We start from the raw sequence: 27755 nt of genomic DNA, 5'->3' as shown, positions 1-27755 counted from the left end.
TGTGGATAGTGGAATTTGGACAGTTAACAGATTATTGGAACTCCATGTGAAGTGGCACACATAATAATTTTATTTTTCCCCCCAAAGGAGGACCAGTACAGTTTGAAGATAGCTGACCTACTTTGTCCAAAACTAACACATCACAAAAGTCTTGAGAATGAAGAAGTAGGGTGGGGCTTCCTTCTAGTTTTACGGAGGCGGACACATACAAACCAAAACGGTGTTTTCTTCCTAAGCTAATTCACCATTGCTCTCATTAGACGACAATAATGTGCTTTATTTACTTGGATGTTTGCTTTAAAGAGCGATTAATTCCACTTTCGTATGCTGCTAGTAGTTAAAACAGCCCAACTAGGCAGACTGCTGCTTCTCCAAATAGTATCCAAAACACATTTATCTTTGGAAAGAAAGATTAAGTTATAAAAACACTGTATCGCCAAAATGCAGCAATCTCCACAGAGGTGAACATATTCACACAACAAAGTGCAAATACACATGGCCATTCAAATACAGATTTATAAAGACAATGAAAAATACCCAAAATAGCAATTTTATATATAAAAATTTATATTAAAATATTGCTCATAAATAAGGTGATATTACGAATCCTATTTCCCTCTTAAAAATTCTCTCTAGTAGTTTTAGGCTAACATTAAGACCTTAGTAGGCTTCCATTGTTTTGACAGCTGAGTTACAATAAAAACTGGTCAATAAAAAAACACTGTAATAGCATATTTAAGTAGTCATATGGTCAAAGTGAGGGAGGGGCATTTAGTAATTCTAAGAGAAAGTCCCCAAACGAAGTCAAATGATTAACCCTGGACTAGAGCGATCTGCTTTATTAGATAAAGATAATGAATATTATCTTACGTTTTGCAAGTACAACAGCCGTAAAAATGGACCCTAACTTTCTTCCAATGTTTTCTAGGTACATGTGCTTAGCAGAGCCACGGAGGATGGAGCCCGGCCGCTCTGTTCGGTTCAGTGGTTCATGGGCAGGTGTGACCGCGGTCCCGTCCGCCCCACTTGGAGGCACGGTAACTTGGAGCAGTTCTTGAGGAGCTGTTCGATGGCCACGTGACGGACGTGGAGTTCCGACGCCAGAGAGTCTTTTTCTTGCACCTGGTGGGTTAACTCTTCAAACACTTCTGTGAGGATTGAAGAAGCAGTTTCGGTTTTTAGTGCACAGACAGCTAGCGCTATGACTCCATCTTAAGTAAATACAGGTACAAAGGCATCGGGGCAATTTTAATTAAGAAAGGAATTTGATACCAAGGAAAACAGCTGTTTCCTTCCGAGCCTCTCATTGTGTTGATCATTCTCACACTTCATATAGGAAACTGCGACACCCAATGCTCTCCACCCTCCTCAGAGACTTGGAGCGGACTACCTGGATTTCCAAAACCCTGGTTCCTACTATTAGGTAGGTGTCTGCTTCAGACAAGTAATCCAAATCCTTAGACTTGAATTTTCTTTTACTGGTAAGACCATTAATAAAGGCAACCATCTCACAGAAACACTGTCAGAGCTGAATGAGATCCTATTTGTGAATAAGCTCTTGGTGAGTGTGAACTGGGATAATCAGTGCAATTTTTAATGCTTTTCGGAGGCTGTGTGCTTAAAGTTTTGCACTTGAGTCTGCTAATTTCTGTCAGCGACTTAAAGGTTTTCAAAGCTCAACTAACTGCTTCACTTAAATGGAAGGAAGCTGGAAGAAATGAAGATAAATGCAGATTTTTTTTTAAAAAGAAAATCCTTTCTTTTCTAAAGAAAAAGATTTGTCTTTATGGACAAAACAATACGTTTTGTTAGGGAATCTCAAAAACAGTCCATGCAGGTGTGCTGAGGTGGGCTCCCAGAAATAGAAACAGGGGATAAGGAAAAAACAGCTGTTCTAGTCACAGGTGCATCAGATGACCACAGGAAGTGGTCACTACACGTATCTTACTACTTTTGACGGGTTTCAAATGGTTCAGTTTATGCAGATAACCAGGGCTAGTACTACTGCCTTAAGGAACTATCAGGACGAATGCCCCAGAGTGCCCGGTGCACTGAGTGGCCCTTGATAAAGTCGATGATGGCCAACGGCAGAGGTTAGCTGCAGTCTCTATCCTACTTAGATTACTGATCGTGAAGGCTCCCTCTCCTGTTTGCCTCTCAAACCTCCACAGGTCTCAATGGCTAATTCCCCAATTTAAAGGCTGCAGAGGCCAGCAATGTCCAATCACGGGGCATAGTTGGTATCAACATTTTTACACATAGTAAGCACTGAGACGGAGTCTTTACCCTGGATTTGCTGTTGGAGCTTTGTACTCAGTTGCACTACTTCAGCGAGAGTCATCGAATTCACTGAAATATGAAAACACAGGAACTGTTAGCACACACAACCTCAGCGAGCAAGCTGCCGGCCAGCTTCTTGGGAACAGCTTCTTAGGGCCGCTAATGCCCCAGTTCAACATTCAACCGAACCCCAGGTTTCCTTCATTGCTTCTTAAAGTGTAGTAGATTCGAACCACAAAACCCTCATAGGAAACACATTTACACACCACTACTGCAACACTTCCATCCTCCACAGGAAACAGAGTTTAAAAAAAAAAGGTAGGTAGTGGCCGTTGGATTCTGGTTTCTCCCCTACTTCCGTTTTCTGAAGTTCTGGTCACTGCCCACTCACACCGACTTTTATTAGGTATGAAATGAGTCACGACATGGGGCTTTAAAGTACTGTGAAATGTCTATCCAGCAAAACAGCCTTTACATGAAGAATCAAGAGAGATCAAGATTCTCTCTCTAAAGACAGAGTCAAGGACCCTTCTGGATTTAAAATAATTTCAGCTAAGCCAATTAAAGTCACCTTAGTGAGATTTTATAGAAAATATGCAGGCAAAAGAGGTCATTTTAAAATTTAAAACACATACCCGTTACCTTTTAGCCTTTAGTGAATTGTCAGATGTCTGTTTTTAAACTGACCACCCCTGGCCAATTAGTCATATAAGGGGTTAGCAACATGACAATATACACTGGCCAATAGTTCCAGTTACATAAACAGAAGCAGCCCTGAACTCTCCATTCGCTTTGCTGATTCTATTCCATTTGGCCACTAATAAGTTCAAACTAGATGATAGCGGCAATGAAATTTGGTGTGAAATGATATATGATATATATTTTTTTTTCAAGAACCCTCCAAGGAAGTTTTTAAGATATCTCACTTTTATTCAGGTCAATCTGCCACTTAAAATAATATTTTCACCAAATCTGTAATCCTACATTGTAATTCCACACACACACACACACGTAGGAAAAAAAAAAAAAGAACTCCAAAACATCCAATACCCAACCCTCTCCCCAAAAAGGTCAAACCACAAACTCTTCTTCACCTTTATTCTTCAGACACTACTTACGATCTTCTCGGCTGTAATGTGGATTCTGGGTCTGGACATTCCCCTCTGGACCAGAGCTTGTCTCTTCTGTTTTCTGTGTCTGGTTGCGACTGTGAGTCCACAATGAATCCGCATCTTCCAAAATGCCCAGCCTGAAGTCCGTCTCTTCCCCGTGCTCCAGGATTCTTTGTGTATAGCTTGCGATGCCGCCTGCATTTCCGGCTAACCCCTTTGCTGAGTACTTCGGCACCTGAGAGTCAAACTGTGGGAGTAATTTCGTCTCTGGCTTATGCCTGAAATTGAACAGGTGATGCTGGGAAGTTTTGGAACACTCGGAATCCAAATCCATATTTTTATTTTGGGCATACTGCACAATCCAGTTTATCTTCTTACTCAGGATGGTTTTAACTCCTTCGTATGTACTTTTGGACAGCTTGGAGCGAGAGCAGTCCTGGTTTGCAATTAAGTGGTACTTTTCAAAGCAGTCTTTATGGCCTCTCAGCGACTTGGTGTGTAAAAGATTAGACTTGGGCACCCCTAAAATGGCAAGAAGACAAGGAGGACTCAAAAAATGTTCACACTTTCTTCATAAAACATTAAAGTGCAAATGAATCTTAGTGAAGTCTTGATAGAATTCATTTGCAAATCTGAAGCAGGTAAATACTAAAGGAGCCTAATCTGTGTTTCCATTTAGTTTTATATTCAAAATACTTTTATTGATTTTACTGTATCTGTGTACCTGCAAGTGTATGTATGCTCACATAGACTAGTTATGTGTTAGTGCGCAGGCCCAAGTTCAACCAAGTGTCTCCCTTAGGTTGCTCTCCATCTCTAGTTCTTAAGACAGAGTCTTACTGAACTTAGAATTCAGTGGAGAGTTGGTCTGGTCCAGGTTCCCCGCCCCCACACACCTATCTATGCATTCTTGGGATTGGCATCAGGTGCCCAGACTTGACTGAGCCACATCTCCAACTCAGCGGCACTGTTTGCATGACTAGAAAAGACTTTCACAAAGTGTAGTGATTCACTTTGAGTCTTAGTCCAGTGACATTTCGATACATACACTATAAAAATCACACAGCACTGTTCCCAGCAATCATTAATCCTCACGAAGTACATATGTACAAAGCTCTCCTTTATAACATTCATTCAATGACAAAAATCCTTAAGGGCTGGGGAGATGCTTCAGTGGACACACTTGCTGGGCAGTGCGAGGAGGGCCCGAGTGAACTCACAGAACACACACACACTGAGCTCTGGGCTCATCAGGAGGCCTGGCCTTAGTAAATAAAGTAGAGAGAGATCTCAGGAAATCCTGACCATCATACTCAGGCTTCCACACGACACACTTAGGAATCTGCACACGTGAACGCATGAACGCAATTATATGCACCTCAAACATGTGTTCCCCCAAGCTTTTGCTTTTGGCCAACAAAAAAACAAAAACAAAAAACCCCCCCAAAAAACAAAAACCAAAAACAAACACGTAGTTTATCCAGGCTGCAGAGCTGGCCCCAGAGTCCCGAGAGTAAGAGAATTGGCCGTGTTCCTCACTGGCTGTGACACTCCAGAGAGCAGGCACCTTGCCTGGGGAGCACGGTGGAGCTGGCTCTCATGGGGTAGGTGAGGACGAGCCAGCCCCGGAGGGCATGAGATTGGCACAGTTGGCTGTGCCCTTGTTGGTGGTGGCACTGGATGGGCCAGCCCCGGGCAGGGCAGGAGAGCTCGGCCCAGTGGTGTGGTTGTGGGAGCGCTGGTGGGACACCTGCTCAAACAGTGCTCAGGTACAAATCCAGGGCTTTGAAGTGACCTAACCCAACATCTATCCCATCAACGAACGGCTGGAGCGTGTGGAGTCCCACAGATTCAAAAAACGACACAATTCCGTGACACAGGGCAGCAACAGCTTATCTGAGAGTCCCAGTGATGTTTCAGTATTGATGGTGTGGTAGAAGCCAGAGGCCTCAAACCAGATCAACATTGCAATGAAAGTATGGACTAAAGAGTATACTATAAGACACACTATGGCTTCCACATGTCTTAGTCAGGGTTTCTATTCCCGCACAAACATCATGACCAAGAAGCAAGTTGGGGAGGAAAGGGTTTATTCAGCTTACACTCCACAATGCTGTTCATCACCAAAGGAAGTCAGGACTGGAACTCAAGCAGGACAGTAAGTAGGAGCTGATGCAGAGGCCATGGAGGGATGTTTCTTACTGGTTTGCTTCCCCTGGCTTGCTCAGCTTGCTTTCTTACAGAACTCAAGACTACCAGTGCAGAGATGGCACTACCAACAATGGGCCCTCCCACCTTGATCACTAACTGAGAAAATGAGGCCCACAGCTGGATCTCGTGGAGGCACTTCCTCACCTGATGCACCTTTCTCTGTGATAACTTCAGCCTGTGTCAACTTGGCACACAAAACCAGCCAGTACACATAACCAGGTTTTTTTTTCCTCCGTTGGCAGGGAGGTGGCAAGTGTGGACGGTGGGTACAAGGTGAAGGGGGATGAGTGGAATTGGGGTGTGTGATGTCAAACTCACAAGGAACCAATAAAAAGTTAAAAAAAAAGAAAACCAAAGTGGAGGATATATGTTAATCATATTCTTGCCCTGTTTCCTCATTTTCAATCCCTCCCCATTCCTCCACCACTAATCCACTATTCTTCCCTAATTTTTTTTTAAACTTCTGTGAAGCCCATTTAATACTTCCAATAAGTGCTGTTGTGAGTTCATGTGTAGAACTCTCATTTCCCAAACAAAAACAAATAATAAAACAGAAAAACCCACCATTTCATTACAGGCACCCACTGCCCCAAGCTCTTACACTGGTCCCACCCATCTTCTGAAACACTGACGTGAGACTACTATGTCACACTTAGGTCTGAGATGCCCACAGTTTGTTACTCTCTGTATTCTGACAGGTTTTGGGTCGTTGGGTTAATGGCCATCTACTGCAAAAACAAACTTCTCTGATGAAGGCTGGCAGATTACTGATCTATAGGCAGAACGATAAGTAATGTAGATAGAAAGGCAGTCTAATACTATGTTCATTTAGCAGATAGTAGGAGCTTCTTCTCTAGGGCCTAGAATCTACCAGCCACAGGCCTATGATTTACCCAGCCACAGGTTCTTGGCCCAGTGTATGAGCTTTGGTACCAGGCAGGAGTTTTGTCTTATAGAACTGGCCTTATTCTGCCAGGGCAGCTGTTACTCACAGCTGGATAGCAGTATTTAATACTTTTCTCCTCTGGTAGCATACATAGTACCTTCCAGCACTGTGATGGTAGTCAGTAAGGATGAAGCATCGGGGTTGGTACCAGACTGATGTTACTATATTCCATGACTCATATACGTGCCACGGGGCCTTACCATCAAGGTTTTGGGGGTAACCAAGAGTAATGTCAATATCCTGTAGTGTCTGAGGGTCTATGGGACTTCGCTACTAGTTACACACACACACACACACACACACACACACACACACACACAATTATATAATATTAATTATATTATATATGATATACAACACATAACATATAAAATATATTATATATTATACATAATATATACATATAATATGCCTTACAAATGTAATGAACTGTTTCATTTATTTTGTAAAAAAAATCAAAATGTCTATACTTTCCACAGTTCAAGTTTACACTTATTAAAACTGATCAAAGGTAATTTTATCTTCTAGAAGAAATGAATCCCACACAATTATTACTCATACAGCACTAAATACATTAGCTGGCATAAATTTAACTCATAGGTATTCATGACACAGTAAAAATAATGGAAATATTTTGACTCCCTTTTTATAGTTCCCAGGTTTTTTTTCTTTGAAGCTTTTCAAAATAGGACACATTTTTCACATTCAAAGTATATTTCAAAATGGTTATATATTTTCATAATTCAAGACATTAAAGTCAAACAGTGCTCCCTCTATACGGAAAGTAAATCATGCACATGGAGTTTTATATGAATACCTGCCACAACGATTCTAAGTTTGCAGGAAAATAGTTCAGAGACCCACCAAGGCATGAGGTTTAAAAAACAAAAACCAGTGAAACACATTTCAAGGACCATGAGAAATTATATTCCTTTTTCTCTGCTAAGTTCAAAAGCTCAGGTTGTAGTTTTGTTAATTGAACTTGAAAGTCTGGTGAGTAATGAGCTAGTGGAAAAGTAGTGTTTCAGTGCTATAAAGTAAGGAATAAAAGTGCAATGCTAGCCCATACCAGGACTCGATCCGCTCGCCCCAAATCCCAGGCTGGGTAGCCCATTGACTCCACATCCCGAACACATGCTGTGTATAACCTACGGACTTTTGCTGTTGACGGTCCTGTTGGCTCTCTGAAGTCATTATGGCGAAATGAAACTCCTCTGCTTCCATTCTCAACACTGAAAGGCCCCTCACTCTAGAGATTGGAAACCTGATTTTTCAGAAAAAAAAAACTGGGGCATTTGTCCTGAGAACTGCTCCCGCCTGCCCGTCCCACGGTTATATGTTCTGCTACTCATCTTTAAGGGGATTATTCCTCCTCCTCCTCCTCCTCCTCCTCCTCCTCCTCCTCCTCCTCATCTCTAAACCCTGCTTCACCCATTGCACACCTGGGCATTATCCACACCTAGCTAGTCCTCAGTTTCTCTAACCAACACACCTTAGGTTGGCTTATTACACATGATTTTACAACCACCTCGTCACTGGCCTTTATCTCTTGCCAGCCAAGTTCAGGGCAACAAAGGGGCCATTATCTAGCTTAGTCACAGGCACCCGGAGTCTTAGTGTCTGGCCCTCCACAAAAAGTAGTTAAATGCAGAGAAAGTTAAAGAGTATTTAAAACACAGCAACAACAATGATAACCGTATAAGCCTTATTTTACCAATTGTCACCTATAGACTGCTTCACTGTGGTCTCACTTAAAGGGTACTGGGAAGTCTGGGCAGCTTACTCAGAGGATAATTAAGGGCATCTTTCAGTGAAGTCATTCCTATACTTAAGTCCAGAGGGCTGACAGGCCAAGGAAGTGGTGAACGGCACTAATACATAAATAGATTCCTGTGCTATCAGTCTGCCAAGAAAATCATAAGGTTTTCTTCATTATATATTTTAAATAGCAATCTACAAAAGTATACAACAAGGGCTGATTCACAGAAACCACCACTTACCCCGTGACACCTGATCCTTCAACAGTTTAGGTCAACTTATAATAAAAATTTAATGCCACTGAATTTTAAAATTCAATTTGAATATATATATATATATAAACATAAATATATATATATGAAAGCATACCTTATCCCATTTAATAGCTATGTAAAAAGTACAACAATAATATCATGACTACCTTATACAGTATATTTTTAATATAGAAAAACATTTCTCAATAACAATATGCCTGTCTTAAGTGATCCCCCCCCCCCATTTTAGCATGTCAAATTAGCGTCGGAGAAGGAAGCGTTTCTACCATGATAACTTACCTCAGGACTCAAGATGCAATGGAGAGCGACTGAGGCCTATCACTCTGAAAGGCTATTGAGGCCATTGGGGAAGGTGTAACCTTGGTGGCAGTGGAGACTCCAGGATTAGAGGACATTTCCCAAGCACAGCCTGAAGCAGGGAATGGAGCTGTCCTGAGCCTCCAAGGTAAGCAAGCTATGGATGCAGAGTGGGAGAGGTGGAGCTCCCGAAGGCCTTTGGGGCCAAGGCCAAGAGTGAGTCCCAGGTGTCAGGCACTGAGCTACCCAGTGTTGGAATGACGCTGTTAGATTTCTTTGTACTTTTTTTTTCCCCCCCCCCGAGACAGGGTTTCTCTGTGTAGCCCTGGCTGGCCTCAAGCTCAGAAATCTGCCTGTCTCTACCTCCCAGTTTTATGGTCTTGTTCTTCCTTCTTGGAGTAATAAGGATTTAACTGACTTTGGATTTTTCAGGAGCCCAAACTTAAGAGACTATAATTTTAAAGAGAAACTGAACTTTTAAGTGATGGGATTTTTTTTTTAAAAAAACAAACTATAGGACTTTTAAGGCTGTAGTATATTTTATACCATGATATTAACATAAGATCTTGGGGACGAACAAGAAAGGAAAGGTTATAGTTTAAAGTGCTGTATCAAGGCTGGCAAGGCATGGGTTGTCACAGCATCAGCTGCCAGCCTGACGGAACTGACAGAACTGACAAAGCAACCGAAAACAAACCACAACACAGAACTGTAACTTAAGCCTTTCTACTATGTCCTGGAAACTCCCCTGAAAACCCATCTGGCAGGCTGTCCTCACAAATACATTCTTTGATTCTCCCTTTAAAATAAAATTGCCTATATCAAATCCCTCAAAGAGCCCAAAACTACTCAATTGTGAATATTTACCTGTAACTGCCACGGTCACTCTTAAAATTGAGGCTATTCCTGGGCTTTTATTTAATCTGCTTACTGTGGGGACACAATTCTTCTTTCTAACAGAGACAATGCTCCAAAAGTCATTTTTTGAAAAGCTATAATTGCCAAAACTTTTAATGAGTTGTCCGTCCATCCATCCGTACGTCCACCCACCTATCCATTTATCCATCCATCCACCCATCCATCCATTCATCCGTTTATCCATCCATCCATCCATCCATCCATCCACCCTCCCTTACCTAATGCAGATATTCATGATTCAGTGAAATCAACTAAGCCATCTTTTCTTGGAGGTGTGCCAGCTGGTCCTGTTAAGAAGCCTGGTCTTGGGCACTGTCCCCACCCATGCCACACAGCTTTCCTTCATGTATTCTTCAATCGCATCATCTGTCTACCTAGTGCACGTTTAGTTATGAACGGGACCCTGATCTGATTTTGTGGGGTTTCCGATTAGCAGGACTGTGTACATTTTCCCCCCTTACTCAGATGAGAGAGTTTAGTTATGACTTAAGTTCCAGGTTATTAATAGTCAGTAAAGCAATTTAAGCACATCACCTTCCAATAAAACAATCACTTGTGCGGCAATAGTCAGCAATATTGCTTCCAAATGTTTTTTCTTTTTTCAAATGGAGGTTCATATTGTGCCTAGCTTAGATAATTTCTAGGATTCAGAGCCATTTGTTTTGATAAATTCACCTTGGTTGCTAAGAGAGAAGGACTTGCATATGTTAAATAATACCATGCTTGTTTAAGCAACTGTTAATTATAAAAAAATGAGTGGATGTGCATATGCGATAGAAAAGATTAAAATGATTGAAAGGCCACTTCTTTGTTTTTGAGGGGTCGATAACTATTTTTGATAAGTGGAACAGAAGAGAAGCCCTGTCTGCAGAGGTGGGGCATTCACAAGGTCCATACCACACGTGTTTTGTTTGGTCTCTGAATATCTTAAAATAGAAGAAAAACCACTATACTCACATCCAATTCTTGACTGCTGTTGTTCAATCGAGTCCTTCAGCCTCTGGCTTATATAGAAGGCGGGAGACTTTACGGGAATAGAGTACACGTTCTTCAAATCAGGACAATCCATACCAGTGCCTGACTGGATTCACATACATCTGAGTGACCTCAAAGGCTCTCAGGCCAAGTGATGTCATTTTAATGTATGTTACAACGGTAGCCGTATTTGGACAGACTGGTTACAACAATGCTTGACACACCCAGTTGGACTATATTACCAGGCATTCGTTGAGCAAGCATTGGGCAAGCTATGGTTCAAAAAGATCTTACCAATTGTTGCTGAGCACTGCCAAAGGGGAGGGGTGTTCGGGCTGTCTATTCTGTCACGGGACTAAAGGAGAGAAGGTGGGCCTGGGATTGAATAGATCCTTCCTACACTCCACATCCTGGGCCCCTTCTTAGAAAGTTTTTGCAGTTGTTTTAGCGCCTGCAGAACAGTGTGAACAAGGAGAACCCCACTCTTTGACCCCCCCGGATGTTTAGCTAACTCAAGTGTCAGGCTAAAGCCTGCTGTATTCTAGGTCTTGACATCTGAAAGTGCGGGTAACCCAGCATCTCTGCACTGGGGAGCAGATGGAATTATTGGTGATCACATTGAGTCAGCACACAGACGGGCTCAGCTGCTGCTCCGGGTATTCGAGAACCGCCGACTAAGGAGAGATATGCAACAGGTGGTCTTAAAAGGAGGAAAGATTTCAGCTCAGGGCTGGTTACAGCCAGGCTCAGGTTTTTGGGTGCTAAGAGGATTAAGCTGATAATCAAATCAGCTTGCTTCAATACATAAACTATGAGGAAGAACTTCAGTACGCCAGGAGGAGTTTGGAGAAGTCATGTTAAAATACAAACTGCAATATCAAGTACCAGAGAAAGCAAAGTAGAAGTGGGTTCATTGTATTGACAGTGTGCAATGATTTCAAAACCAAATCAAACAAAAAAATTTCTCTCTCCCTGTGAATTCTACTTTTTCATTTTAACAGTTGGGAAGTTAGAAAACACACCTACATAACAACTGTTTATTACTAAAAGAGTACAAAAAAAATCCCAGATTCGATTCTACTCTCTAATTTGGATTCTTATTTTTTTTTCTTAACCAGTAATTTCCAACAGAACTTTCTGTGATGGCGGTTAGTTTCCATCTGAGCTACTCAACACTGTTACCACCGGCCACATGGGTATTTAATATTAGCACTGAGGTTAGCGTGACCTGGGCACTCAACTCTGATTTTGATTTCTTTTTCATTTATTGAAATTTAACCTCGCTGGTCAGGTGGCTGACTTGGCCAGGACAACTCTTGTACAGACAACTGATTAAGAAAAGAGACTCAGTAAGAGAATCGTTGGATGGAAGCCACGGCCATCTCTTTGAAAGTGTCACTGTAATGGGGAAGGGGACACCAAGTTCGAAACCATACAGAATTAAAAAAAAAAAAAAAAAGACTAGGTCTGCTTTTTAAGAACATAAGACGCACCAAATATAGATAATTTAAAGTGATGCAATTAAATAAAATTATACTATATCAAGGCTTTCTTTTTTTTTTTTTTTTTAATCCCTGGTTTTTCAAGACAGGGTTTCTCTGTATAGTCCTAGCTGTCCTGGAACTCACTCTGTCGACCAGGCTGGCCTCGAACTCAGAAATCCACCTGCCTCTGCCTCCCAAGTGTTGGGATTAAAGGCGTGTGCCATCACTACCCAGCTCATATCAAGTTTTAAGCCAACAACCCAGTTTTTTAATCCTCCATATTCAAGTTTTTCACTAAATATATTTAACTCATTGTTCTAATTTTTATTAGAACAATGCTATTTTTGTGTGTGAGGTTATCATATAAAGCAAAATTAAGTTATAAAGCAACAGAGCATAGCTCTGGGTACAACAGACTTGGCAGTTTTAACCATCCACTGATGTGGCATAAAGGGATGCTGACGTTCAGGAAGTCTGACAGTGTCTCAATGGTAAAGTTATAAAGATGAGTGGTATTTGAAGACAGCCTGAAAGATGCTTTCCTAGTAGCATCCACATGAATGAGGACAAGTCAGCCAGACCTAGAAGTGGATGGGAGACTGTGATGGTTTGTATTTGCTTGGGCCAGGGAGTTGCACATTTAGGATGTGTGGCCTTGATGGAGTAGGTGTGTCACTGTGGGCGTGGGCTTTAAGACCCTACTCCTAGCTCCCTGGAAGTCAGTCTTCTCTTGGGGCCTGCAAATGAAGACGTAAAACGCTCAGTTCCTCCTGCACCAAGCCCGCCTGACTGCTGCCATGCTCCCACCCTGATGATAATGGACTGAACCTAGGAACCTGTGAGCCAACCCCGGTTAAATGTTGTCCTTCTAAGAGTTGCCTTGGTCATGGAGTCTATTCATCCATAGGAAGAACTTAGCTAAGACAGAAACTAAGCTGAACTGTGGTGCATCTCCTCAGTTACTGTCTCCGCAGCCAAGGTTCAGACTGAGACACTGATTTTAACAGCTAGGAGACAAAGTGACCTCAAACTATTACTGTAAAAAATTAGTTCTACAACTCCTTTTCTTTGCTTACATTTGAACCACAGACCCTCACGTTCCAGGGAAGTATTTTTTTTTAAGTGTTCGGTAACATCCTTCAATGAAGCTGTGGAAAGCTCAAGCTATAACCTGTGTTTCTGACCAACCTGAACCACACAGATGTGTCATCTCGGCAGCAGCCAATTCAGCTTCCTTTTACTATGCTCAAAGCCAGATAAATATTTCTTTTTATAACATTTCTCAATGGAGACGGACACAGGAGCCTATGAATACCGGAGCAGTAACCCACCGACAGATATTTTACCTTAGGTAGAATAACCATCTTGAAGTAGTTTGGCTCTCTGTCATTACTATCTCATCATAATGCTGGGGTAAAAAAAAAACTACTTTGAGCTAAACGAACAGGTGAGAAAACTAAGGGAAGCCAACGGTCTGCACAACAAAACAAGAACACGGATTTTTAAATGACAGAGCGCATGGTATCAATTGAGTAGTGTGGGAAAGACACTGAAGCGCAGGGCAAGCCTAGTTTCAGTGCCTACATCTTTTCCTGGGGATTTAAGCTGCATTACAACAGGAATTTAAGGAGGCAAGTGGAAAGAGCTGTGTCACGCATGGGATTTCAGCACTGCGAAACCCGAAACTAAGCAAGCAGTTCCCAGGGCCATACTGGCGCTTTGAAAAGCTGATGTGTTAAAGAGTTGCCGCTCCTAATGTAGTAAACGAAAATACTGGATGGTAATGGCAGGGGCACTAACTTTTCTTTTACAAGTACAATTCCCCTCCCCGCATGCCTTCGCCCCAGAAAATTCAGCAGTGCAAACACTGAGATTAGTAAATTCACCGTCGGCTGCTTCTGAGCCCCTCTACCTCCGCCTTTCCCTTTCTGTATTTTGACTGTTTTGTCTGAGAAGAACAATACTGCTTACTTTTTTTTTAAGCAGGAACATTTCAAAACCCCACAGGAACTTCTGAAAAGAAATATAGTTTAGTCTGAAAATAAATGAACACCACTGTTCCTTAGTTCAAGACAAATTGGACTTAGGTTCCGTGCCATGTTTCAATCAACTATGACAGGAAGGACGAAGGCACTGGAAGTAAAAGACGCATTCTCAACGCAAATGCTATTAAAACCTTTGTGAATTCTTCCTCTGCTAACAATGCTGTCTAGTAAAACATTTAACCTCAAGGGAATACAGGTGACCTCATTCCCATTCCCCCTAAAAGTAAAATCATAACCCAAACAGATTTTTCTTTACCCGCCAATCCTTGGTGGAGAACCATAAATAAAAGGGGCACCAGGGGAAAGTTGCAAGGTGAACAAAGTGTGCACGGTCTGCTGCTTTGGGCTTAAAACAACCAACACGTCCGACCCTGCCGCAGGAACAGGGGCTCAGATGCAGAGGTGGAAAACCAACTCCTCGGCTCTTCAAACGTCATCATCCACACAACAGGAAGCTATGGTGTCAATGGAAAGGGGGCTCAATAACCCAGTAACGGCAGTGCCTAGGAGCAAACGGACTCCTCCAACCCAAACCACACTACACACACTTCATCACATACTACATTCTATTACATTCACACACACACACACACACACACACACACACCCCAGATCCGTCATCCCGTCTCAGTCCAATTACATTCAAGGAGGAGGGATACATGGTATTTTAGGACACAGGGCACAAGGTAACCGAAGGCATAAATCAAACGAAGACAGGAAGAAGGGAATGGGAGGTTTCCAAGGGCTGCCTGAAAACTAAAACAAGTCGGGTATCAGGTTTAGCTTTAACACCTAAAAAAAAAAAAAAAGTAACGGGGTGGGGGTGGGGGGGATGATAAGAATACTCCATGAAATTCTCTGAGTTAAGTAAAACAAAAGTAGCTAATCATGCAATACCAAGCAAGCTACATCCGGGAGCTAAGAGCTTGACCCGGAAGAAATGACAAAGGCGGGCTCACTGACAAAACAAAATAGCAAAACAATGCAGGATCAGCCTTGGATTTTAAAGACCCTTCTTGGTCACCTTGATGGAGAGGCCTCCGTGGGTGTTATGGTGAGCGAGAGGAGAGGAAAGAAATGGTTTCTGTAGGAAAAGCTGTGAGGGAGTGATGCCCCAACAGGAGCAGCAGAAGCGGAAGTGAGCAGCAGGAGCGGAAGTGAGCAGCCTGCTTCCGCCCCGCCTTTGCCAATGAGAGCTATCATGTGCTGCGGGTGCATGTCAGTCAGCAGTGCTTCGGCCCCATTTCGGCCCTGACTCTTCATTTCCTGTCCTCGTTTTCTTCACAGGCCATGATTCCGAGCGTGTAATAACAGAAATCACCTTTTAATCCGGGGTGGTTGGCTTTTATCTATGATCTGGGGGAGTTGTTCATGCTTTCAACCATGACACCTGTTATCTGCTGCTGGAAATAATTCTGTCCTAAGTATGGAGTAGTTTCAATTTAGATTTAATGTTTCTGTATGTCTCATAACACATTCCACTTCTGGCTACTGGGGTGAATCAACCACGACTTTGAGCTGGAGAGTCTTTTTTTATGCATTTGTTATTGATAATTGTAATATTATCAACCGAGTGCTCTGGGTTGCCTGGTTCATGTGCTTGTTTTGATCACGGACTTCAAAGTAGTCAAGATTATCTGCAGTGAGTGCCCACTTGGCGGCTGCTGTACCCAGAAGCAGTGTTTGCCAGTGTGAAAGGAACTCAGAAAAGCATTCCAAGGCAGCCTGCTCAAACACTGTTTTTAATACTTCTAGTTAACTAAAATAACTAGACACAACTGTTAGGGCTAGCTGTTATTCTGAAGGGAAGATAAAGCTCTCTGGTTATATTAGTGAGACTCACAGCTGTGAGTAGATTCCAGAAAGACCTTATGTAATTTGGTAAATTGACCAGTTTCCTTGTGGGTCAGTTTAGAAGAAAAACCTTAAAGGCAATTCTCTAAAGTTCTTCTGACATGGCCTTAGGAGGAATAGAATGACATGGTCCCAGGAGGCATGGGCTGAGGGCTCGTTTCTGTAATAATGTACATATTTTCACAGCCCTTCAAGGTTAACATTAATGATGCCCATGAAAATCTTAGTATCAATCCAGGAGGCTAAGGTGTGGCTAATGTTTTAGCAAGATGGTAAATGCTGGGACCTTCAGGACAGCCCTTACTTAACAGTCCTGAGGAAAAGGACTCTAAAAACATTAGTTTGAAAATACATTTATATATATTTGGTTTTGAGACAGGGTTTCTCTGTGTAGCCGTGGTTGTCCTGCTACTCACTCTGTAGACCATGTAGACCAGGCTGGTCTCAAACTCAGAAATCCGCCTGCCTCTGTCTCCCAAGTGCTGGGATTAAAGGCATGCACCACCACTGCCTGGCTATAATTTTTCAACTATGCAAAAAATAAGGATGCAATATGAACTGTATAAGGAGCTTCACAGATCTAAAGAAACAGAGACAGCTACATTATGAGCCAGCTGGTTAGAAAGATACAGATGGGCAGATAGAAAGGCAGGCAGATTCCTGAGTTCAAGTCAGCCTGGGACAGAGGGAATTTAAATCCAGGGGAGGTAGAAATGGTAATTTCAGGACTGGGTCCCACCCAGCTAGTTTACTGACTGTGCTTAACAGAGGCAGGCAGATCTCTGACTTCTTTTGCAACGTTAAAAGAAAATGTGTGTTTCCTGTTTTCTAAGAATTAAGGGTTTGGGGGTCACAGGATGCCGATTCATAGGATAATCAAAGGGAAACCTGGAGTAAATGACTGGATTGATATGTAAAATAAAAGACTCAGCTTAGGCTTATGATCTTCAAGAGAAGAGATATCCAGAGAATTTGTTTTTTAAATCAGCAAGAGAGAACTGCCTGGAGCAGAACGTAGAGACAAAGAAAGCAGAACAGAGAGGAAGCAGGCAGGAAAGCTGTCTCCAACAGAGCACAGGCCGCCAGCTTCAAGCCACATTTGACTTAGAGTCCTTTCCTTCACTGCTCCCACACAGCCCCTTCCTCAGAAGTCCTCTCCAAGCCTAGGCTGGTCCTTAGCGTTCTTCCTTGTTAATTCACCAATTAAATATACAACCACTGTTCTGCTCATCCTTCTGAGATGGGTGAACATCCTCTGGTTGTCATGGAAATACACAGGAAAGGGAAATGGTGCAGGAGACAAAAGTACCAGCAAGTCCCTGCCGCAGTAAAGTGGACAGATTTCCATGAAGAGGGTGCAAAGGTACATACATACATACATACATAATATATATATATATATATATTATATATATATATATTATATATATACATATACATACACATACCTTCCATCATATATGTGTATGTGTACACACACACACACACACACATACACGCATGCACGCCTTCAATCCTGGTATGTGGGAAGCAGAGGCAGGTAGAACTCTGCATGTTCAAGGCCAGACAGGCCCCGCCAAACCTACATAGCAAAATCCTGTCCCGAAACAAGAGCAAAGAATAAAATAGAATAAAATAGAAAGGAGGCATGTCTCATCTGAGGGAATTTTTTTTTTTCTGTGTGAGGCGGAGTATGGATCTGCATCTTCGGCTTGTCTCAAACAAGCCACAATCTTCCTGCCTCATTCTGAGTTCCGAAATTATCTGCACGAACGGCAGAGCCCAGATGAGAAACTTAACCTTTTCAAGGACCCTGACTGCAGTCATTTTGCGGCGATGCCCCTCCTGCATCATTCCACAAGGTGTCTAAATCTTCGTCGTCTCCGTGCTCCGTCTCCAACAGCAGACAGGAGGGAGGATTCCAGTCCAAAAATGACATATGGCGTAGAATGCTTTACCTTCAGACATGCAGTCTCAGGTGCTCACAGATTAAATAAGTGAGGACGTCTAAAATTAGCTGCAAATATAGATAATTTGAGGGAGGAGAGAGAGAAATAGAGGACAATCTGCTAGATATTACAAGTACAGGGTCACAAAAGACCAGGGGTGAAGCTACCACTGGGCTTGGGCAGAACGTGCCACTATAGTTTTATCGAACAGAACAAATACAACACAGTGTGAAGCAGCCTGTAGGACCAACTAGAGACAATGGGAGAACCCAATGAGAGCGACACTCAGTAAGGAGTGCTGGTCACCATCACAGAAAGGATATCTCCATCACAGGGAAGGTGGCACTATTATAGAGAGAATGTCACTACCATAGAGAAGGTGCCTCTGACCTAGGGTGCGACGATCAGCGGCTTTGATCTACAGATAAACCAATCCAAATATAAGTCAAAGAAACATCCTTTACCCAGTGGCTGCAGCTGTGTCAGCACCGGCCTCAGACACCTACCCAGGTCTGAGCTCCTTCATGTCTTTTACTATTTTAAGTGATCGGAGGTAACATACAGATGAGGAAAAAATTATATCTGCGTGGTCAAGATGGGAGAAACCTACATTTCCTACAACTGCTAGATTCCACTTGAGAATCAGTTCATATTGTCAAGGGTTTCCAATTTCCCCACATTTTTTTTTTTGCTGCAGTTTATCACTGAGTGAGAGGAAGTGTTACTCATTTCCTGTTGCCTATGTAGATGACCGTGAACCTCTCCACAAACTGAGTGCGTAGTGCAGACAAGGAACCTGCTCAGTCTCACAGAGGCAGGGATTCCCGTCTGTCGGTCTGGCTCCGGACTGTGTATCACTGTGTACTTCTGAAATGGTTTTGTTAGCTGAACCTCTCTAGAGATGCAAGTGGAAAGTGAGTTTCACTAGAGAGGAGCTGGAATTATAGGATGTTTCCAAAGAAAAGCAGCTGCAATCCGAAGGGCGCATGACAAAGGCTTGTCTGAACGAACCCCATGTGGGCGGAGCTAGGTTCAAATTCTTACCCCTGACCTACTTACACTAGCCTATTTCCACTAAGCAAACTTTTCTCCTTGACTTTCTAGTCTCAGTTTGAAAGTCTAGATTAAGTTTTAAAGTTTGGATCACCCACAAATGTTGGTCATGATGGCTTCTTTGTTGGGATTTGGTTTGGGCCTATATGACCGTTAAGTGAACTACTGTGGAGTGGTATTTGTCATACAAAAAGAAGTTGGGGGTGAGGGACATGGCTCTGTCAGTAAAGTGCTTGCCGTGTGAGCATGAAAAATGTTTGAACCCTATCGTAAAAGCTAGGCTTGGTGGCATAATCCTCAGACCCAGCCCTAGAGAGGCAGACACGAGACTCCAGACTCCCACATCTCACAGGCCAGTCAGTGCAGCCTGTCGAGAGCTCCACATAAAAGTAGCTTCGGGGGAATTGAGATTCAGTGAGAGGCCCTGTTTCCAAAAATAGAGTCACTGAGGAAAGCTCCTGCCTCAACCCTTAGCCTGTGCCTGTTCTGCATGTGTGACCCAACGTGTACAAACACAAGCCCAACACAGAAGTTAAGTTAGGAAGTCTGGGGTTGACAGCTCTACCCTCTGAGCAGGAAGACCCAAGCTTTTGTTTCTTTCTGTTTTACTTTGCTTAAGCTACGGTTCCCAATTTCAGGCTTCTGCCACAGGCCAGGGAGGTCAGGTTACTCGGGCCATTATTTACTTATTCCTCAATAGAAGAGAAAGGGTTGGGTGGACATTGCCTCCCTGTGTGGAAAGGGCTATCCCTTAGTTCCATTTCCTGATGTTCCTGATGTTTATTATGTTTAAGAGTTGCTGCTCTGTGTAAGATCGATGTTTTACAAAGGCACATTGTGTATTGAGGAGGCAACTAATAAAATGGGCTATATGAATACTTTCCCCCCAATATTAAAGGCTTCATCATATTGAGGGCAAAACTGTTTCCATTTTGGTTGAGATCGATTAGTGCTCAGATCAATCTTCTGGCCTCGGGGCTAAAGAACTGCCTCGTGAAAGCTTGCTGAATAACGGTTGCACTGTGAAGACCAGCATGTAGCCATACTTAAAGTGGTCTTGTCAAAAAGCCGTAAGGATTTTCAATTTTTTTCCTTTGGCCTAGCTCAGTCCGTAAAACATCTCGTAATTAATCCAACTCCCAAGGAGGAGTGCCCCAGAAATTTATTATTGGGTAAGAACAAATGAAATTAAACCTAAGTAATTTGGTGGTATATTTTAAGCTTGGGACGATTCCCTGGTTTCTCTCTGCTTCTGTTCAGGAGAGATTAATGGCTTCCCCTCTCCCTGGGTATCTCTTCAGAGATGGTCAGCTGCTGAGACCATCAGCCACTTTTGAGGCCATTTCTCAGGGATTTAAAAAAAAAAAACCAAAAAAACCAGCAGTTGAGAAAGAGCACCTTTAAAAGTACAGAAACAGCAATAATAGGCTTCACACTTAGATGAACTAAAAATGACCATTTAAGCTTATCTTTTAAACATCTATTTGCTTTGATTATATGCGTGTGGGCTTTAGCCTGCAAGTATGTATGGGCACCGTGTGTGTTCGCCTGGTGCCCAGTGAGGCCAGAACGTGGCATCGGGTCCTCTAGAATTGGAGTGTGAGATGGCTGTGAGCCATCTTGTGGGTGTGGGCAACCAAAACTCTGCACTCTCTGGCTTTGCAGTTAGGTAACTTACCCTTTCTTTCCTATAGTGAACGCTTGGTCGATAACTAAACCAGCAAGCAGCAAGCGCTCTGAACGGCTGAGCCATCTCTCCAGACCGTGTTTTTAGCCAACCCTAACTCACGGTGTTGCCACTACAGGAAGGGACCAAGAGAAAGAGGCTGTGGTCAGATGACCTTTGTTGCTTGCTGGCCCCTCTGTCTACTTGGGCAGAAAGGCGCTGGCATTTAGAGCAGGGTATGGGGGAGGAACAGAAGACCTTCAGTGATAAACAACCACTTCCTGCTTTTAGGTGGAAGCAAGGATTTCACAACCAACCAGTGATGAACAAAGTTATGGCGGGAAAAACCCCAGGATGGAGGCATGGTAAAGGCAGACACGGGGCACACCTATGCTTTAATAGGAGAAAATTCAGATTCTTTTTTTTCTTGCTAGAAAGATTCAGGAACCTAATTTACCTCAGTTTCCATGAAGGAACAAGAAATTCTGGAGAACAAACGACTACACAGAGAAGCTAGCCGCACGCTCACTTGTCAGCTAGCGAAGCCAGGTTAGACGGAAATCGAACTGGATTAGTTATCTAACGGTTGTATCTATCGCTGTAAGAAAGCAAGCTTTAGTCACTCATCTGGGAAGCAGAGTAGCTCCTGCCTTCGGGGATCCGTTCCCAGGATGCTTGCTGCCTCTTGTACATTCCGCTGTTTCTTTGCAGGCCTCTAAGGCCTGGCTTCAGTTTAGGGACTAGAGGTGATTTGGTTATTAAGTAGGTTGGAGTGTCTACCACAATACACTAGAGGCCTGTGAGTGTACTCGATCACTAACACTGCAAAATCTTAGAGTGCCTTAGGAGTAGATCAGGGCCTGGTCCTCTGTTTGTGCATCCGGGTCTCCTTATCTTACAAGTGCATACATTATCCCAATGGTGAGTTAGTCATAGGCTAGGAAAGTCACCCCTGGAACAGTTAATGGCTGGAGCCCTTGAAATACATCTTTAGGTTTTTAAAGAACAGGGCCATGCTTTGGGAATGTGAAAGTTAGTGAGTACCCACTTTCCTTTGAAATACTGTGAAACCACAGGAAAGAGACAACTCAAAGCCATGCCTAGAATACAGAGTCCCCCCCCCCCACCCCCAGTGAGATCAGCCCGTGTGAGGTCAACTCCCTTTCATCCTTTGTCCTTGTTGCAGAAATACATGCAAGCACACGGCTCTTACACAAGGGGCTCATTCTTAGGAGGCAAGCGCTCATTTCATGTAAACAATCTAAAGTGTATAAAAGGGCGTTTTATTTCAAATGTGTGAACTGGCCCAATTGCTGTGGTCCTCAAGACATTTCATTTCACTTGGGCCCTTTGCAGAAAAAAACAGAAAAAAGGCACACACACACACACACACACACACACACACACAAGGTTGAGAGAGAATTTAAAGACATCACCACATTCCAGACAAAACTCTACTAAACCTGTAAATGTCCCATTCAAATGCCCCTCTTACGTCGCAGTTACAGAAAGGAGACTAAAGAACTCAAGTCACTAACGAAGGTGAAGAATATACCCTATCTTCACTTTTCCCCACTGATTTTAAAAACGTGTGGAGCGTGTGTGTGGTGTGTGTGCTGTGTAACAACTCATACTCGGAGGAGTCAGAGGATGAGGGAGCTGGTTCCTTCCATGTGCGAGATCCTGGAATTAAACTCAGCTCCGGAGGCTGGGCATCACATCTCTTTCCCTGCATCTTGCCATCTTGCCAACCCCTCCACTGATTTTTTTTTAAAACAAGCCCTGGGTGGGTACTGAAATAAAAACTGACATCGGTGGACATCTTTCCTCTTCTTTCCACAGCAGTATGGCAATATTAAACTAAACAAACAGTGCAACGGTGCAGTAACAATGGAAATACATTGGTGACCAAGGAACAGACACTCCAGACAAACCAAGAAGCCTTTTGAACTACACCTTTAACACACCCAGAGGATGAAACGGTTCTAATTCAGACCGGGAACCATTTTTTGTCTGTTAGACTAACAGACAACTATTATTTTGAAAACATAGGACCGGGGTCATGTTTACACATCAAGGCCTGAAATGCTCAGTTAGTTAAAAGGCATCTTCAGAAGGGCCAGGAAAGCAATCATGAAAACGGAGGTCTCTGCAGTAACATTTTATATGGCATGATGATTGACTTATCAGGACGCACACCGATTAGGGAAAGCTGGCTGAACCAAAAACCAGGATTGCCAGCGTCTTTCCCCACAGGTAACTACCTATTGACAGTAGATCCATGGGATTGAGGTCACCTCCCCAAGAACTAGACGGCAGAGCCCAGAACTATCAATTACTAGCGAAAGTCTCTCGGGTTCCATTCCACCACATTCAAACAAGTAATAATAGCAGGCATCCCAGAGCTATTTTGAATGAAGATAATCCGGTAAGACGCTTAGGGCCGTGCTTGGCACAGATGTGCTCCCTCCCGGAAGACATTTGTGTGGCACATAACAACAGCTTGCTGTCACTGTGCCGGCAAGCTGGAGCAGCCCACCCGCCAGACCTCGGTGTCTTCCACAGAAAACACAGAGGCTGCAAGTTGATCATTTCTGATGTCTCTGCCCTTCTAAAATGTGAACTTCTGCAAGGTGTCAGAACACACAGGGGGAAACTGTGTCTTTCCAAAGAGAGGAAAGAGTGTACCCTCTTACTGTGGCACAGAGCCCACCAACAGGAACTCCACCCGAAAATCTTATTTCTAAAGTCATGTTTTTTAAACTAGCTGTGATCACTACATAGTAACAAGAATACTACTTAACCCACAGATATTCCCTGATGCTCCAAGAGACACCATTTGGAAGCTGCAACATTTCTGAGTAACAAGTCCGAGAACAAGAATATCAAAGTCTATGATCATAGTGCTCGACTGTGTTTCAATAAGGATATTAGGATATTTTGTACCTCTTAACAGGAAACAAAAGAGATCATGAAAATCTTTAAAGACAAAATGAAGTGTTTTGAAACCAATATTCAATCTAGGTATTTCAAAATATCTAATATCTAGTAAGGTCTTTCTCCACTGACACATTAGAACCTCAACATTTAAGTTTCAAGCAATTCTTTTTTATTTTTGTGGGGGGGGGGAGAATTTTAAGATTCCTCTTCAGTGATTCAGAGATACCCCAAAAGACTTGGGGTTTCACTGTTGACAATGTGACTAGTAAGGTTACATCCCATGTTTCCTGGAAACAAGAGACTAGTATCTAGGAAGCAGTTATCTGTGTACCCAACCCAACCTTCAGCAAAAAAAAAAAAAAAGGTTTAATTTCCCAAGAGTTTCTTTAAGAGTTTCTTTTATACATTCTCACAATGATACTGGCATCAGGAAAAATGTAAAAGCCCTTTTTGTTTTTTTTTTTTTAAAGATCACTAAAAGTAAAAGAAGCTATTTAAAATTTTATATAAACAACTTAGAAAAAGTTAAAGTTAATTAAAATTCACCACATGATGGGAAAACAGGGTCTAAGTTTGGTGGAAAGGAATAAAATTACATCTGCTCATGTAAACGCTCATGTTGATTCTAAACACGAGAGACATGTGCTAACCTGTCAGACAATACCTGTGCTTCATTCACTTCTTAACATTGTGTTAATTTTCCCCAACTCATAACTCTGTTAACTCTGGCCTCATTTCCAGAAAACCTTAGCAGATACTCACGTAGCACAAACTCTAGGCTTCCAAGCACTTTCAGTGTTACCTCCAAGCATCTCAGCGCTAAGTACAAAGTACAAGGCATGCACTTAAAACCGCAGTCTCCTTACCCTCGAGATTTAGCTCAAAGCAAATGTGGCAGAAGGACAGCGTGTCTTTGTCTGTTCCCAGTTTACAAACACTGCAAATGTTGTCATCATTCAAGTCAATGTTTACAAACTGCTCCTCTTCGTTCATAGTGCCCCTGTGAGGAAAGAGAAAAGGCAAGTTACACAATGGCAAAAACTTGCTCACGGCCTGCAGTACCGACAAAAAACAAAAACAAACCGAAAAAGGAGGCGATTGCAACAGCCCCATCGGGCAAGCATCGCCATGCTTGGAGTTAGAGTCTCAGTTTTACAGCGGAAAATCACAGGGGTAGAAAAAAGGTTGCCCACGAGAGACACCCGCCGCCCGCGTCGCTCCGGCAGACGCCGGGTCTGTCACCCAACTTCAGGTCGGTCGCGGTGGCCAGAAGGAGCCCTTTGCCAACTTCTAGGCGAGCGCCTGGAGGCGTTCCGCTAACTCGGTTACCCGGTTCCCCGGCTCCGCCGCGGCAAGACGCACGTGGTGTACGGGGACACCCGGGAAGGGTCGGCTCACGTCGGAGACCCCGCAGTCACGGACCGGAGGGTCCCGGGGGCGCCACTCGAGGGTCGTGGGCGGCCGGCACGGCGTGGGATCCGTCTCGTCTGTCTGTCCGTCCGTTCCGGCACCGGTCCTGCGCACCGGAGCGGCTCGGAGAAGGATCTCTACCGTCCGGCTCCGCGGCCCGCCGTCCGCGCGCCACGATCCGCACTATTGTTTCCGCCGCCGCCGCAGCGCAGACGGCAGCGCGCTCCGCCCCGCCCCGGCCGCCTGCGCCACCCCGAGCCGCCCACGGGGAGAGCGGCGGGGCGGACCCACAGCCCCGGGGTCCCACGTGGTCACCCAACCGCGAGGAGGTCAGCAGCCCTCCGCCCGCCCGCGCTCGCCCCGCGCCCGGGTGCGCGCCCCTTTCCCCGCCCCCGCGTCTCCGCGGCGAGCATCTCGCGCCCCTCCGCGTGGCGCACGTGGACCCGTCCGGCCCGCCTCCCTCCAGCCCCTGAAAACTCCAGCCACTCGCGGGTTGCAGGAATGGGTTCCACGGCTAATGCTGAGGATGGGGGGTGGGGGTGGGAGCAGGAGGAAGGCACCCACGCGTGGGGAGTGGATTGCTTCGAAACCAGGAGCCTGAACCACGTATTATCCCTGCGCTCCAGTTTCTTGTTGGTTGACTTCCTGAATGAGATAAAAGTTGGTAATTTCAGGTATCCCGATTTAGGTATAATCCTGGAAGCAAGAGTATCTTTTCCTTCTGGTTATGTCTTGATGAGGCGCCACTCCCCACAATGTGGTATGTCCCTGGCACATCCACGGGAAACTCCCGAGGCTCTGCCTCTTGTTTTTAAGTCTACCCTTTCGCTAAACTTTTTTTTTAGTATGTAAATATACTTTCATCATCTGCTTGACTCCTTAAACCTTGCCTAAACCACAAGTCTACGCAGTACTTTCAGTTACGTTTGCTATAGTAGTATTAACCAAAAGCCCAAAGAAGGAAACTCAGCTCTGTCTTGCAGCTAGCTCAGTGCTGACTAACCCTTTATCGCAGTTTCTTAGAAACAACTGGAGCTCGAACTCAGGGCTGCAGAGGTAAAACCACCAACCGAAGTCTCAGAAAGTCTTCTGTGCCCCTGCTGCTGAAGTGTGGGAGGTGACTCAAAGACCCCGACTCCAGGAGGCATGATGACAGAGACAGAATCCCTAAATCAGTACCTTGCTCTCAACAAGACCCCCAGATCCACGTCCCTGAGGTCCCTCAGTGGGTGAAGTGTTCACTGTCGCAATCCTGGCAACCTGAGCTCCATTCCCAGTTGAAAGAGAGTACTGGCTCCACAAAGATGTCCTCTGCGGGTCCCACACTCAACATGATACATGTCAATAATAATAATAATAATAATAATAATAATAATAATAAATATCCCAGGCCCCTATGCACATTAAAATTTGGGGTGTGCTAAATATCTTGCATTTGGATTCTACTCACCTATTTAATAAAAGTGATGTTTAAAAAGTTTATATGTGCATGTTTGTGCATGTGCATGGGATGCTGGATGATGTGTGCATGCTCATGCCCTGGCATGTGTGTGGAGGTCAGAGGACAACTTTAGATGTCTCTCCTCAATTTTTTTTTATCTTGTTTGAGAAAGGGTCTCTCCCAGCACTTGGGAATCAGAGGCAGGCAAATTTCTGAGTTCAAGGCCAGCCTGGCCTACAGAGTGAGTTCCAGAACAGCCAGGGCTACAACCCTGTCTCCAAAACAAAACAAAACAAAACAAACAACAACAACAACAAAAAAGCTCTCTTTGCCGTTCATATGTTCATAGCTGTGTAGCCCAGGCTAGCGGGCCAGCCGGTTCCCAATGATCTAGTGAATTGATACCTGTTATGACTTAAATCTAAGACTATTGCCTATAGATTCATGATCTGAAGGCTTATGTGCCTTTACCGTTTTAGGGACCATGAAATTTTCTGGAGGTGGACCCCAGCTAGTAGAAGTGGATTACTGGGAGCACTTCTGAAAATTACTAGCCTGGTCTCTAGTGCTGGATGCCCTCTGCTTCCTACTCTCCCAACATGTAAACACCCACGGCCACTTGGTTCACGTCATCTCCCAAGAGCGGCACTACTTCCTGGCTCCTTCCCTGACATGGGATGAACTGAAATCTTTCTGAAGTCCTGAGACCAAATAAAATTAAGTTGTTTAGGTCTGGTGCTTTTGTTACTGTGGTACAAAAATCACAAATACAACTATTTTTCTTTGAAAATGAAAGGGGGGGGTTTCTGTTGTTGCAAAGAATATCTTTGAGAAGGTTGTTTTGTTTTTGTTTTGAGACAGGGTTTCTCTGTGTAGCCCTGGCTCACTCTGTAGACCAGGCTGGCCTTGAACTCAGAGATCCACTTGCCTCTGCCTCCCAAGGGCTGGGATTAAAGGCGTGTACCAATGCCTGACAAAGAACATCTTTCTTCTTTCTTCCTTTCTTTCTTTTTTTCTTCCTTCCTTTCTTTCTTTCTTTCTTTCTTTTTTTCTTTCTTTCTTTCTTTCTTTTTTTCTTTCTTTCTTTCTTTCCTTCCTTCCTTCCTTCCTTCCTTCCTTCCTTCCTTCCTTCCTTCCTTCC

General features: G+C 43.7%; 1 protein-coding gene across 5 annotated transcripts; it reads right to left on the bottom strand.

Moving 5' to 3' along the window:
* Nucleotides 1-47: 47 nt before the first annotated feature.
* Nucleotides 48-25943, bottom strand: C15H21orf91 (chromosome 15 C21orf91 homolog). Of its 5 annotated transcripts, none has more exons than XM_052158243.1 (5): nt 25738-25943; nt 24630-24763; nt 3399-3914; nt 2287-2349; nt 48-1148 (listed from the first exon to the last, which is right to left on the bottom strand). In XM_052158243.1, exons 2-5 carry the CDS (start codon nt 24754-24756, stop codon nt 982-984), a joined length of 873 nt encoding a protein of 290 aa, XP_052014203.1. In that variant the 5' UTR covers nt 24757-24763; nt 25738-25943; the 3' UTR covers nt 48-981. The 5 variants fall into 5 exon arrangements, with proteins under 5 accessions (XP_052014203.1, XP_052014202.1, XP_052014201.1 ...); XM_052158242.1 differs by lacking the exon at nt 25738-25943 and adding an exon at nt 25186-25266; XM_052158241.1 differs by lacking the exon at nt 25738-25943 and adding an exon at nt 25126-25224.
* Nucleotides 25944-27755: the final 1812 nt, after the last annotated feature.

The sequence above is a fragment of the Apodemus sylvaticus genome, chromosome 15, assembly GCF_947179515.1.
Source record: "Apodemus sylvaticus chromosome 15, mApoSyl1.1, whole genome shotgun sequence".
NCBI classification, from domain to species: domain Eukaryota; kingdom Metazoa; phylum Chordata; class Mammalia; order Rodentia; family Muridae; genus Apodemus; species Apodemus sylvaticus.
Note: the sequence above shows the minus strand (reverse complement) of the source record. Positions and strands in the feature narration are given on the sequence as shown.

Coding starts and splice junctions, on each gene's coding strand:
- C15H21orf91 (XM_052158243.1), bottom strand. CDS start 24,756: ATGAACGAAGAGGAGCAGTTTGTAAACATTGACTTGAATGATGACAAC. Junction 3,915..24,629: donor CTTTGAGCTAAATCTCGAGG/GTAAGGAGACTG, acceptor TTGCCATTTTAG/GGGTGCCCAAGTCTAATCTT. Junction 1,149..2,286: donor GCTCCAACAGCAAATCCAGG/GTAAAGACTCCG, acceptor CAATCCTCACAG/AAGTGTTTGAAGAGTTAACC.